At 38.0% G+C, this 15,218-nt stretch overlaps 1 protein-coding gene across 3 annotated transcripts in view; it reads left to right on the forward strand.

Moving 5' to 3' along the window:
- Positions 1-15,218, forward strand: part of PAPSS1 (3'-phosphoadenosine 5'-phosphosulfate synthase 1) — a 127,062-nt gene that overhangs the window by 95,192 nt on the left and 16,652 nt on the right. For all 3 annotated transcript variants that reach the window (XM_072622536.1, XM_072622534.1, XM_072622535.1), the window contains one exon: positions 5,327-5,556. In XM_072622536.1, coding sequence (XP_072478637.1) covers positions 5,327-5,556 — 230 coding nt within the window. The remainder of the gene's footprint in view (positions 1-5,326; positions 5,557-15,218) is intronic.

Genomic DNA, 15,218 nt, shown 5'->3' on the forward strand with positions numbered 1-15,218 from the left:
ATGCTTATACAATGCATATTTTAAGTCTAAAAGAGTAAAAAAAGTGGAATGGGGAAATTCATAGGATTAAACATTTAGTGCTGTAAGGGACCTTGGAGGTGATGGGATCTGCCTGCCTTGTACTGATAAATATAATTAAAGAGTTTATGTGATTTGGCTAATGTCATCTAAGATCCTCATAATGTGCATTTGATGACCTCTGAGCCTAAATCTAGTCCCCTTTCCATTCATTGCTAAAAGATCATCATATGATGTGTGTACGCACCATTGTTATGGTTCAGTTAGAACCTACATAATGCAGTTCCACAGGGGCCTCTTAGTCTCAACTACTTATGGTGATGGCTCCAGAGAAATTCTTTTAATATCCCCATAAGTCTGATCTGAACTGAATTCTTAGGGTTACAGATTATTAAATCTTAAGTCTTTTCATTTTCTTTGGAGAGCTATGTAAAAATATTTTTGATTTCCTTTGCTTTAGGGATTTTCTTAGGTAGCTCAACTGTAATCATTCAGAATTTCATTGAGTTTTGTAGTAATGGGACAACCCAAAATGTCCCCAACCACATGGCAAGACCACATTTTTAACTTTGACTGGTTTTTAGTACTAAAATCAATAGCATGAATTCAGAAAAATCAAGGTATTTTTGAATTTCTTTAAGAAGTTGGTAAGATGTCTAAGCTATATATATATAAACATCATTTTAACATTCTTTAAAAATATTCTTTATTTGTGGCTGTTAAAGCAAAGGGATTAACTGGAAGCCCCAGGACAGATGGTAAAGAGCTGAGGACAGGCTCTTGATGAACATACATTAAATTAAAGGGTCAGAAAAGGATGAGAAAATAGGGAGGCAGCTGCTGGGGAACAGACAACAAAGGGAGTTTAAACAGTGGCATCTTTAAAACCAAGGAAGAAGAAAGTATCTACCTCATCAGAGAGTTTCTTAATCTAGGGACCATGAACTCATTTTTAATAATATTCTGGTAGCTGTATTTCATATAATTGATTGTGTTTTATTTGACATAGAACATTATTCTAAATAGACTTCACCAGGAGGATACAACATACAGAATGGAGGAGAACTTTCAGTCTGACTCAATTTAATCCATAATCTCAAAAGAGATCAAGGAGGATGAAGTCTGAACAAAAGGTTATTGGGTTGGCACTCCTGGCAGTTCTTGGTGCCTTTTGAGAGAGCATATTCACTAGAGTAGTTCAGAAAAGGTGGTGGACCTCAGATATAGACAGTATTTTTCTATGAAATTTAGCAGTGAAGGGAAGGAGACCCATTAATTAATGGGATAGAAGGGCAAAGGAAAACTTTTGTTTGTTGTTAGACTTTGGGAGACCAGAGCATGTAGGTAGTTGGAGGGTCCAGAGAATTCTTTGCTCTCTATATACTGGTTTTTTTTCTTTTTTATTAAGATTGGGTTTCCCTGTCTTGTTCAGGCTAGAAATGCAGACCTGGTCTCATCATTGATCAGGCATGGAAACTTTAACAACCTGTTCCATTTTTCAGACCTAGCCAATATCCTCCTCCTTAGGGTAGCCTGGTGGCCTTTTCCTCCAGGTAGCTTGCCATATTGGTTTTCATGAGGGCGTTTGATCAGTTTAGCTTGGTTGCATCTCAGAATTCCTGAGCTCAGGTGATCTACCAGCCTCATCCTCCCCAGTAGCAGGAGCCACAGGAATGCTTCATTATACCTGGTTGACTACATACTCTTAAGTGATTTCATCAATTTCCATTGGTTCAGTGACCATCTTTATGCAAATGATTCTCAAATCTGCCCATGGAGATCTCTGGGCTTATGGGTGTGTGATACCAGCTATGACTAATACCTCTCAAATGATCTACCCTACGCTGGTTTGTTTCCTGATAAATTTTGTCTAACAAGCTTCAAATGTGGTCTGCTGGTTTCTGTGTTTTTGATGAGAAGAAATTAATCTTATAAGCCAAAATTCTGTCATCTTCTTGAATACTTTAAAGGGCATATTGATGCCCTTTGATGAAATGAATAGCCATTGTCATTTGTGACTCATTCAAATATCTGTTCATTAATCCTTATTCTTGTGAAGACACTGTCTTTCATTTTTCATGAGGGGAAGCAAACTGGAAAGTCATTGTAGCCTAGGAAATTGGTTTCAGGGCTTATATAGATACAGAATAAAAGACAACTCACCTGCTTTTATTTAGACTCTTCACCATTTTTGGTCATTTTAAGCTATTTAAAGATAACCGAGATAACTAGAAACTGTTTGCAGTCCGTTGACTTGTAGCATCTAATATGTCCCAACAAAGAAAGGCAAAAGATAGTCCCTGTTCTCAAAGAGCACGATCTAATGAAGGAGACATTATCTGGATAAGTACAAATAAAATGTGTGCAGGATAAATTGGGTAGAATGTCAGAGGGAGGGTACTAAGATTAACAAGGACATGGGAAAGGCTTCTTGTATAGGCTAAAGCTTGAGATGCTGATGGTGACTGTGGGGGGGGGAGGGAGAATGGGAGAGAGAGTCAAAAAAGTAGAGAGATGAAATTAGCATGTTTCTACATAATCCTTGTTTTGCATGAATTGTTGCTGGCCTGTGAAAGAGTCCACTTTAGAGGTTCAAAATGTTAATCCTTATGTCTTTTATATTCATGAATATTATAAGTATTTTAGAGGTATGGCTATGAAGTCCCTTGGTTTGTGGGTGTTTTAAATGTGTAAGGAACTACATTTTAAAGGAGACTCTGGACCAGTTTAGAGATTTTCAATGCAGTCATTATTGAGCACAGATTTAAGAAGTAAAAGCACATTCAGTCAGTAGGAAAGACATGAAAGATAGGACAAGAATTAGGTAGAATTCTTCATTCTGTTAGTGACTAGTTCTCCTTTTTGGGCCTCAGGGTCACCTGGAGGAGCTAACTCAAAGAGGGAGGGAAAATACATTTTCAAGCAGGCAGTGTTTCCCTTCAATTTACATGGCAGCTTCAATCACCAAAAAACCTTTATGTAAATTTTCTGTGTCTTCATAACATGGAAGACATATATGAAAATCCAGATTCTCGCAGTGTCAGTATTCAATCCTAGAAATAAGTCTCTGTGTCCCAGGATAGCAGGGAAAGGATTTCAGCTAGTAGATTTCCCCCTCCCTCCTTTAATTTTCTCTTTTGGCTCACTTACAGCTATTACCAATTGGGTAAGTGTTTTACATAGGTCATCTAATCTGTACTGTATTAATACTTAGGATTAAAACATGTTGTTTACATGATTTTTTTTTTTAATTGCTTTTACTGGTTTTTGGCAACCACCTCCTTAGGCAGCGTGTCATCTCTCCCCCCCCCCCCCCCCCCCCCCCCCCCGAGAATGAATGTTTTCCTTTAGACTGGGAACCTGGAATGCGATTGCAAAAGCCTCTCCTTCCGGCAATGAAATGTATTCATGTTTCATTGCAGCCTAATAAAATACAAAAGAGAGGAGAAAAAATAAAACACTTTCAGAGAAACTTTCAAGTTATGTTAGAATATTGTGGAAAATTTGTTCAAAGTTTAGGCATTCCTCAATTTCTTTTCCTTCGTATGAACTCCAATACATCATCAGATTCCAGGCATCTTGGCGTACCCTTTTGTGTCTTTGGAAGAACCTGATGACCTAGTCCAGACTTGAGGCATAATTTGTGAAGTTCATTTTAGTCTTCTTAGGTTTATTTAATGTACTTTAGAAACACTGTACCTGATTTTAGTGAAATGATTGGCCCTATGAAATACTTAACCAGGAAAGAAGTGAACTACAGAGCAACAGAGGGTTATTTTACTGTGAATACTCTGGGTAGAAAACCTGTGTGTTAGGACATAACGTAGAGCCATAGATTCCCATTTAATGGTTCGTGATGATCAATAGGTCTGCATTCAGTTTTTTCATAGCACTTTAAGCAGTAAATAATTATAGAAAGCATTAATAGCATATTCAGTTTCTCTGGGGGTTCACAACACTTTTTTTCTCCGTTAAAAGGGGTTCATAGAATTTTTTTAAAAAGCACCAAGAATCACAGGTGTAAATGATAAAGCCAGTCTTGAAGCCTCTAAGACCTGGGCTCAAGTCATGCCTCTGACACTATGTGACCCCAGGCAAGTGATTTACCCTCTCAGTGCCTCTGGTGACTCTGGAACACTACACTGTAGAGAAAGGGCCAGCTTGCATTGGGAGATGGCTTTTCCTCACCCAATGGCTCCATGTACCAGTGATACCACAAATCTAATCCCTGTTCCTTATGGGGAAGCACTGCGGCCTAGTGGAAAATGATGATTAAAAAACTGCATGATCAAATTAAATGTATACCGAAAGAGGTGGGAGGAGCCTTCCCTCTAAAATCTTTTTCCTTCTTCAAAGTTGATTGGACAGATAGAGGTACAGAATTTTAGAGTGGGAAACAACCTTTCTAGTTCTCACTATAAGTGAAGAATTAAGTCCTGTGTTCTGTGTCTCTGTGTCCAATCACCTTTAATCTGATTACCCCATAAAAGGAGGCTGAATGAATTAATTTGAACTGAATCTTGCACATATAAATAGATAAAGGTACATACATCTTGTCCCTTCTCCCCACCCCTAATAAACTCCTTGAGTACAGGGATTTTCACTTTTTTGTGTCCCCAGTTTCAGGCATATATAGTAGGTACTTAAATACTTGTTGGTTGAATGATTATTCATGATTTTAGGATATTTTTATTGTTTTTGGCTTCTTAAGGTGATACATGCTTAATCTAACATGACTGTCTTCCACTCAGATTTTATTATTGTGTTTCATCTTCGTGAGGAGAGGCATTAGGTCCTACCACTCTTAGACAGCTTTGTGAGGCCCTCTTAGTGCCCTACTGTGTGTCTACTTGTCACCGGAGGACTGGCCTAGCTGAATCCTGAGAGGCTTTGTTACAATGTTGCATTCTCAGCAACATTACCCAACCTTCAGAGAGGAACTCTTCACATCAGTGCGGTCAGACTCAGCTAGAAGTGGTGGTTTCACTGTCCATAAGAATATCTACAGCTGTGTATTGACTTGGTTTTAAAATGTAATGTTATCTATGTTTTACTGTATTTTTATTTATTTTGTTAAATATTTCCCAATGGCATTTAAATCTGATTTAGGTAGGACTCAGGAGCACTGTGGTTCCCATGGGCTTCCCATGTTTCCCTTTGCTCTACACTGATGGAGGGAGTACCTATCCTGAAGAAATCACAGATTTTTAAAGTATTGAAAGATAACATTGCTGGATGTTGGTTGTAGAGGAGGAGATTCATAAAGTGGAAATAGTGTCATCTAACTTGTTTATCTCTTTGTCTCTAGGTCCAGTGGCATTGCAGGTCACGAATGGTGGCAGGAGCTAATTTTTACATTGTTGGAAGAGATCCTGCTGGCATGCCTCACCCAGAGACTGGGAAGGATCTTTATGAGCCAACCCATGGGGCCAAAGTATTGACGATGGCCCCTGGCTTGATCACCTTGGAAATTGTTCCATTCCGTGTAGCAGCGTACAATAAGAGAAAGAAGCGCATGGACTACTATGACTCTCAGAAGTAAGTTTTAAACTCTCCTCTTTGTTTTCCATGAGGCTTCATTATGACGGTCTTTGGACACATTTCTTAGAGGAAACTGGACCACCTAATTTTGTTTGTCATCACTTTACAATCAGTGTAGAGTCTGATCCTGAATCCCATCTCATAACTTTAAGCCTTTATTGACTTTCTCATAAATGCTAAAGTTAACTGACTTCTTAGCTATCTGTTTTTTGGATTACTTGAACCTTAGGAAGGTCTATTTACCCCTTTTGCCAAGGCACGTGGCAGTTTTTGCCTGGAAGGTAGGAAAGTGAATTCTTAAGATTTATTTTCTGTGTGACTGACTTCTATTATAGAAGCTCTGACCTTAGAACTAGGAAAATCTAGGTTCATATCATGACGTTTAACTAGTTGTGTGACCATGGATAAATCATATAACCGTAGAGTAATCCTAGACTGGGTGGCTCTGTGTTAGATTGTAAAGGCTGTGTTTTGCCCCCCTTTTGTAGCCTCACTGTTAACACATGTTGACCTGAAAACTTGGTTAAATAAAAGGCAACAGGCTAAATGCATACATTTTATGATTTAATTAATTAATCAATTCCCGATAAAGAAAACAGTTACACAGCGCTACGGAGCCAGTATTGGAACTGGCTGACTTAGTACAGAAATTGACTGTCTTAAGTACATTTTGCCAGGAGGAAGGAGTTCTCTTAGATAAACACATTGTAAACAAAGTGACATCAGTTGGGTTTTATGATTCCAAGCTATGGGCATCTTCTTTCTGTAGCATATCTCTGTGATTTAAGATAAGGAAAAGGTCCCATCACCCAGATAACAGACATCCTGTCCTAAACAGGCCTTTGAAGTTGTTATCTTAACAGAGTTTGACAAAAGCTGAAGTCATACCCCAAGGTATCTGTGTTTTTCTCTTAACACTAGGATGCTAGAAGAAGAGTCTGATAAGGAAGTCCCATTTGCCCATCAAAAGGCATCCTCTAAACAAAGGAGACTATTAGGTCCAGGCTCTTCTTAATTAAAACTTTGGCCCTTATTAAAGTCTAAAATTTATATTAAATATTATCACACAGTACCACATAGTAGGTGCTCAATAAACATTGATTGATCAGTATTGATGGATATAGACTGAGAAACCATGTTGAGAAGTCATAGCTTTTTGGAGTATTTCAGTGGTTTCTGTTGTTTCAAGTCTGCTGGTAGATGGTTTAAGTACACTGGGAATTCTTAGTCTTGAATTTTTTTTGAGATTAGTTTTTATTTCGTCTGACTTTCTGCATGAGGAACTTAAGGGTAGACTTCATCTGGTAGGGATGGACATCAAGAGCTCTTCAGGGTAACACTGAGAACTCCATAACCCCTTCATCTCTAGATCCCTCTTTTCTCATCGGTGCTAATTTTGGAATAAATAATAGCTAATTATTTAAAAAAAAAAGCCAACCAAATTGCTAATTATTTTTCCTCATGCCATTCCTAAAAAATACTTGTTGATTGTTAATTCTTAGTAAAAGCCATAATTTTTGTTCAGCTGGAGAAAAAAAAAGAAATTGAAACGGTTTTGTTTTTTATAATTTTTCCCAGCACAGGATATTGCCCTTTTTTCCCCTTTTTAAACATTAAGTGACTGCTATATTTGCCAAGCTCTGGGCTACAGACTAAGGATACAGACACAGAAGGAAGGTAGTCATTGCCCTTACAGAGTTAAAGGAAGGTTTGTTTGGATTCATATCTTCACGACAAATACTTACGTAATAATAAGAGCTAGCATTTGTAAATTACTTTAAAGTTTACAAAGTAGATGAGATGAGAAGGCAGTTGAGCTAGGTTAAATGCCTTAAGCAGACTTTACATAACCAAAGTTCCTTTTTTGCTTTGAGTTAGGGAAAAAATCCTAAAGAAACCCAGGCTTTTGTTTGGTAAACTCTATTGTATTCGTGGTGTTTTGTTTCGATTACATGCAGGACCTTAGAATTCATGTGTGTGTGATTGGCTAATGTGTCAGAAATGTCCTTGATAACTTTCATGTTTCCTTCAATCTGTTGAGTATTGCTTTAAAACAGTCTTTTAATCATTCAGAAGATAAATAATTACGTCCGCTCTCATAAGATTTTCCAAAGATGAATTCTATGTTAGTTACACGAGTGGCTCATTTTCTTGGAAGTTTTTTTTTTGTTACCAAATCTTAATAAATTTTGACTTGGGAAGCTTTAAACCCTTCTTAGTTGCCTAACTTTTTATTTTTATGTATTCAAATAGAATTAAGTTGATGGGACCGTGTTGGAAAATGATTAAAATTTTGTGGTAAAGAGATAGTCTTTGAAGTATTTAGAGAAACACAGTTATTAATTATGCACATATGAGGTTGTCTAATGTTTGATTAATGGAAGTCATACCATGCCAACTTTTTAGTAATGAATGATTTTGCAGTTTCTTATTTGGCCAGTTTATTATGGTGTGGGATGATGTTAAAAAAAACTGCATGCATTTATGAATTCAGTCATAGTATTGGTCAGTAGGGAATATCTAGGGGAAAAGAAGACAGGTTTAAATGATAGGACCACAAGGGGCTCCTTTTTGTCAAGAAATCTTAAGCAAGGAAAAAAAAATCTATTTTTCGTAATTGTATCCTTTTGTTTCATGCTTTGCGGAGAACATAGGTCTTTAATAAAATTCACACTTCTGTAATTCTAATTACTGAAATCTCAGTGAGTCACCACAGCATCTTTTTCCTTCTTACTGGGGGAGGGAGCACCGGGTAGCATCATGCTTTCCTAGGTGCCTTTGGGGAATAGATTGTCATCTTACTGTTCTTCACATGTTATTGCTAGTTGTCATTAAGTTAGCCTTAAACCAAGACTTTCAAAAAGTTACTTATTTCAGTACCTAGATGGATCTCATTGATTTTGGTACTCCCTCCAGTGATGTAAATCCTACCTCTCTGTGCCCTCTCATATCCTGTGTGTCTCTTGTCCATATCTACCATTCATCTTCTACAAGGGATTCATTCACTCCGTATGTGTTGGGATGATTTATTGCCTCCATGTCAGGGGTATGTAGGTGAATTCTGGAATGTCTAAGCCTGTGCCTGGAAGCCCAGGTTGTGACAGGTTCCGCTGTTCTAGAAAGGCTTCATATGTAGTCCAGGCAGGAGATTATCATTGCTCTCCAAGCATACATCCAGCTAAGTACAGAGAGGCTCATCTTCACTTAATGATGAGTTCTTTGGCTATGGAAACCCATGAAATAAAGAAGGCTCTGCACCAAATTCCGGAGTTCCCTGGTCAAGGAGAAAATATTGCAAGCATCTAGAATTAAACAGTTCAAGTATTGTGGAAATACAATCAGGATAACCCAAGATTTAGCAGCTTCTACACCAAAAGGAGATCAGGAAGAGGGCAAGTCAGCTCTGCCACAGAAACATAGGACAGGACTCTAGGACTGGGGTTAGTTCTCTCTTCTTCTTTCAGATGACTTGTTCTTTTCCAACATCAGCTATGCTTTCACAGTAGAGATGAGGAAGGAAAGGGACCAGTGAAAATGTTCATGATTTAGTTATAGTATTTCTAAACTGATAGCCTTTTTTCCTCAATTTTTACCATGTGAGGCCACAAAATCCTCCCTCTAAAAGCCACAAAGATTCAAGAATAGTCTTTTAAAATGTCCAAATGTGAGCTTTTCCCAGGGATTAGTCTCTTTTCTTCCATTCATCTGTTCTTCTTGGGAGAGCTCATTTCTCTTATTTCAAATTCTTCCCTCCATGTGAATCACTCTGAAAACTATGAAAATATCAAAATTACTTTTACCTCTTATTTCTTCTGTATTGATTCTATAATGAATTGATTTTATGTTGTATTAAATTTATAACTGAGTCAGCTTTTCCTCTGAGTCACTTTAAAGTTACAAGTTAACTTGTTATCATCCCCCAGAGGTATATTATTCATCCTTGCCTGTCCTTGTACAGTTAAGGAGGATATGATCTCCATAACAAACCCTTCTAGGCACCGGTGAGTCTGCTAACCAAGGTCCTTTAACAAGGTCTGTAAGATATGGATGGTTCTTTAAAATAGCCATTCATGTTGTTTCTACCCTGTAATCAACCATATTGTCTTCCTCATCTACTTGACTCTCTCCTTCCCAAAACTATATTAAGGCTGGTGAGCCCTACCTCGAGGTCTTTATGTGATCATCAAGAGAGGCCATTGTCCCAGTATGTTGGTACTTAACTAATAAATTGATCATGCTTAGACCATTGTCTCTCAATTATCTTAATTTTCAAAGTAACAACTATCCCTCCTGTTCTGGTCTCTTATCCAAGCTCTGGCTGGGGTTTCCAAGTGCCAGTTGGACATTTCCATTTAGGTCTCTTACTGTCTTCTAAAGTCCAACATGTCCAAAATGGAATTCTTCTTCCTTCAAACTATGCTATCTGTTTTCTCAGTCATGCCACCTTATCTCCTGTCTCTGTGCTTCTGAAGGCTGTCCCTTATGTCTGAAATGTACTTCCCTCCTTTGTTGTATAGAGTCTCTCTCTTCCTTTAAGTTCTAGCTTGGATACTGTCTTCTGCATGAAGCCTTTGCTGATCCCTCTAACTACTGGTACTCTCATAGTACCTTGCGTTTGACTACTCTTTCTCTTTCCATGTGAATGTGTATGTGTATATTTATTGACTTTGTATTTGGATTGAATAGTCTTTGTATCCCCAACACTTAGCATAGTAGCTGGTTCAAGGTAGGCACAAAATAAATCCTTCTTGGCGTGGTTTGTATATACTTGTCTCCACAATTAGAATGTAAGTTGATTTTGAGTGGAGATTGTTTCTACGTGTAACCAATCTCTGGAACAATGTCTGGTGCATAGGGGATTGATAAATACTTGTTGACTACTGAGTGGTTGAAACCATTCCCATTCCTCTGTAACTACCAGTTATATCACCATTTTTTTTAGTCATTGAGTCTTAAAGCCCTTTTGACTTGTCTTGTGTATCTGGTCACCAAGTCTTATCATTTCTTGCATGTTTTTTTCCCTTTCCAGTACCACTGTTACCACTGTAAGTCTGGCTCTTTGACAGCTTCATGTCTTAACTTTTGTAGTGGGCCTCCTAGTGTCTAATGTTTGATACCTTGTGCCTTCTAAACTGCACCATATGCCACATCAGATCAGCATTCGTGAACATCCAAGGCACTAGAACATTGTTTTCATCATTATTCTCAATTAAATGCCATGTCTGTCTTAAGACCAATCTCTGAGGTTCCTTCCCACCCTGTCATGTAAAATTCTCATTGTCATTAAAAACCTATTCTGAGCAGAGTAGGATCTGCAAAGCAGTCAACTAGAAATAAATGAAAGGATCATTGAGCTGCTAGTGCTAAGGGCTTACGTAAGACAGACTTCATGAATGACTCTTGTGTCGACATCAGTGCTTTTGTGTGTCCTTATAACAGAGGGAATGTTGAAACCGAAGAACCAAGGATAAGGATTTGTATAAAAGGCGAGCTGAAAAGTCAGAGATGGTGACTGTAGCAGCCTGAGTGTAGGAACAAGGGGAAGGTTGCTTTAGCGGGATGTGGAATCTAGATTAGGGATGCAGTCATCTTTGCAGGGTGGGGAGAAATGGGAGACATCCATGGGTATGATAAAATGGAAAGGACTAGTTGGCAGAGAGGAGGTTCTGTGGGAGTGAGGTGAGGAGAGGTTGGAAAACAGGCCTGGAAAAGTTGGATTTGACTGGAGGGGAGTGCTAGTTGTGACCTCTTAGAAATAGACCATTGCCTTATGATGGTGAATTTACAGGATTTGATCATAGCATAAGAATGTGAAAGATAGTGAGGAAGCAGGATTTCAAGCAATTCTGCTTCAGTATTTTCATTGAGCTCCTCATGCCTTCCTGTATAAATTCCTCCCCTTTCACCTTTCCAACATTGTCTGATTTTCATTTCCTATCATAGGGGCTTTTCTTACCCTTTTTGTGTCTTGGAGTCCTTTGTCTTGTGCTGACTGGTGAAGCCTTCCTCAGAGTAATGAGTTTAAATGCATAAAGTAAAATATATAGGGTTACAAAGGAAACAGATTATTTTGAAATAGTTATCAAAATGTGGTTTTTTTAAATTCATAGACCCCAGTTGAAGCATGACCCCCTGCTTTAGAAAATAATAGAAATATCACAGAAATAATAAAAAAAATAGAAAATGTAAAATGCTATTTTTTTTTGGTAGGAACACAGCAAAATTAGCACTTTCCATCATAAGGTTTACAGGAAACTATTGACAATAATATCTTGAATTTTGAGACCAGCCTCTTTCTTGTGTGCACATTTTTCACGTGTTCAGTGGGATGCATTCAGAGTTGAAAGACTGATACCTAATTGGAAATTCATACTTTGTTTCACTTCAGAGAAAGTATATAAAATACTTTATTGTATGTTTAGATTCTAGTATTAGTATTCCTATCAATATATGTTTATGCAAATCGGAAAGTGGAATGATTAATGCAGAACAATTTTCATTTATTTTTTGTTTATATACACCGTGTTTGACTGGAAAAGAAGAGTAGAAAAAAATGAAAGCGGACTCCCTTACGGAATCATCCTTGTATAACTGAAAAAAGAGTTTTTGATTAAGCAAGTTGATAGTTTTTATATTTTCATTAGACTGCTTACCAGGAGAATTTTTTTTCATATTGCCTTTGAAGCCTGCCATCTACCCCCAAGATCTGCATGTTTACTTCCCTAGACTAGCATAGTTACTTCCTCCTTTAAAAAAAAACATTTATAATTTTCCTGGCTGTCAAATGATGTTGGCCTTCATCAGTTTTGCAGAAGTTTCAGGTTTTGTTTATTTTTTGTTCTGACTTTCACATAATCCGGAATGAAACAGAAGTGGGGATGTGCTGTGTTAAGCATGGAGTCCTGGAATTGTGGAGTAGAAAGGACTCTAGAAGCCATTTTAGTCTGTGACCCAGAAACGCGCACCAGCCCCCAAATGAAGCTGTCCAGAGGAGGCAGCCTCACTCGCCGAGGGCAGCTGGTTCCATTCTCTTTCCTGTTCCTTGCACTTTTCCTTTTGGTCCTGATTCTACCTCCTTGAGCCAAGAATAATGATTCTGATCCCTGTCACAATCCTGTGTGTGACAACTTCCCTTCTCTACCCCGCTTAAAAAATCCAACAAACGTAAACCACAACAGAATTCTCTTTTGTTCTTTGCTTGATACTGCTTTGAAATAGTTTATTGTCTGTTCAGCATCCTGATTCCCATTGTCATGGCACCTCCACATGGATGTTATCCTATATGTCTGATCAAGGTGCTAAGTATATTGGGACTATCACTACCTTTGCTTTGGACATGACTTTTGTGAATATTTGCAGCCCAATAACCTGTTAGCTTTTCTTGGTCTACTACAGTACATTGGTGAATGAATTACTGAGTTGGAAGTCCACTAAAATTCACAAGATTTTCCATTTATCCTCCAGTATTTCACAAGGCTTGTGATTTCATTGGTGTGACACAAATCACTGGTGCAGATTACAGCCTTTCCCAACATCATAGATGGTCCTTAGCGATTATTCTGACCCTCAGAATTTCTCGGTCATCACCAGTCAACGTTTTAGTGACAAGCCATCCTCTCTACCCTCTAGGCTGGTTCTCCAGTGACAGACCAAGTTTCCTACCTCACTTTTTTTGCCCACTTTGAAACCCCATCTTTCAGAATGCCAGCATCAGGGCCCACCTTCACTGATCTTTCAAGCAGAGATGGTTTCCTTTCTCCCCAAATATTTCTGGAGCACTTTGTCTGGATATGTTTTACTCCTTCTTCCCAGCATACTCTACCTTGTATTATCCTTACTGTGTATATTTCACTAGGACAGTGCATGGTTGTTTTTGTGGAATTAGTGATGCAGTTGTTTTGACACAGTAGACGCTTCCCAGCAAGCATCCAAATAATGCAAAGTACATTCTTGGGGAGGAGAGGGCAATTATTACTTGCAAACAAATAGGAGGCATGTATCTTCCAATTCTGAAAGCATGCTAATATTAATGTAATATAATAAGGAGTATAATTTCTCTTAAATATTTCATATTCCCAATACCTAGCATTAGGTACTTAATTAGTCTTTGCTAAATTGAATTTTATTGGGTGGCTGCCAGACCTTGTCTTGAAAACTTTTCCAGCTTGGTAAGACCAGTCAAAGCTCCCATTCCACTGGCTTGGCTTTTTTAAAACTCTGATCACTTCTCACCTACAATAATAATAACTTGCCTGTAAATTTTAAAATTGTAAACTTTAACTTTTTCAAAGCATTTTATCTTGTTGAATACAGGAACATTAAGGAGATTTCTACAAATATTTGAATGAACTAAGTGAGATTAAGGGACCTTCCCATTATCATAACTCTTGAGTATCAGGGGCAGGTCTCTTAACTTCAGCTATAGCTAGCGATCTGAGCCCCACAGCACCATTCTAAGACAACAATAGTGGATGCCATTTATACCACTTTAAGATTTACTTAGTACTTTACGTATGTTGTCTCATTTGACCTTTACAACAACACTGTGAGGCAAATGAGGATTGCAGGTGAGGATTCTGAGGTTGAGAGGTGAGTGACTTGCCCAGGGTCACACAGCTAAGACAGTAAGTGCTCAAGGCAAGATTCAATCTTCTTGACCACCAAGTGCCCACAGAATAAAGCTTGAGTAAAGGCTTGCCCATGTCCCTATTAAAGTCAACAAGCATTTATTAAGCACCTACTGTGTTTCAGATGTTGCTAAGCTATGGGGTAACAAAAAGTAAAAATTTTCCCTGTCCTCAGAGAGTTTAGATTCTAATGGCATTGGATGTTACTGTATTAAATTTGATCTTCTTTGTCTCAATTCCTGATTCCAGCTTGTCTAAGTAATTCTAGATCTCCTTTGGCCGTTCAGGATATTAATTAAGGAAATAGAATGGAAAGAATATTGGATTTAGAGACAGAGGACCTAAGTTCAAATTCTTGTTCTGCTGCTTGCTGGCCGTGTGAAAGCTGCTTCATCTCTGGGCCTCACTCTCCTCATCTATAAAATGAAGGGGTTGGACTTACTGGTCCAGAAGTTTTCTTCTAGGTCTAAATCCTGTGATGTATGGATTCTCTTTCCAGCTTTGTTCTACCCACAGATTTGATGAGTATTCCATATCTATGCCTTTATCCCATTCATTGATGATAAAGATGTTGACAAGAAGAGGACTCAGGTCTTGGTTCTTGTGAAAGGTTCATCCTATTGGAAAAGAGTCTGACTTTTTAACACTTTTTTGGTCACTAGGTTTTGCAGCTACTTAGTGATGAACCTTGAATTATAAACTTGGATTCTGACCTCCAATCTAGGGTTCCTTCCGTTATACCTTATCTGGTACATTTAGGAGATAGGAAATCATGATGATTTAATTTTCTAGTCAGCTCAGAATTAGCTGTGAAACTTTTTGTGTAAGTTGATCTTGATGTTGATTAATTCCTGTCTAATAATTCTACAATGGGTAGAAGATAAGAACCTTTTCTGGATTAGTGTCTCGCACAGGTGCGAGTAACAGCTTAATCAGTTAAGGAGCTTAATCAGTATGTGCCAAATTAGAATTAAAGTGTTTTCAAATGTTAGAATAGCTTTCTGCTACCCAAGGATCATAGATTTAAGGCTG

The sequence above is a fragment of the Notamacropus eugenii genome, chromosome 7, assembly GCF_028372415.1.
Source record: "Notamacropus eugenii isolate mMacEug1 chromosome 7, mMacEug1.pri_v2, whole genome shotgun sequence".
NCBI lineage: Eukaryota > Metazoa > Chordata > Mammalia > Diprotodontia > Macropodidae > Notamacropus > Notamacropus eugenii.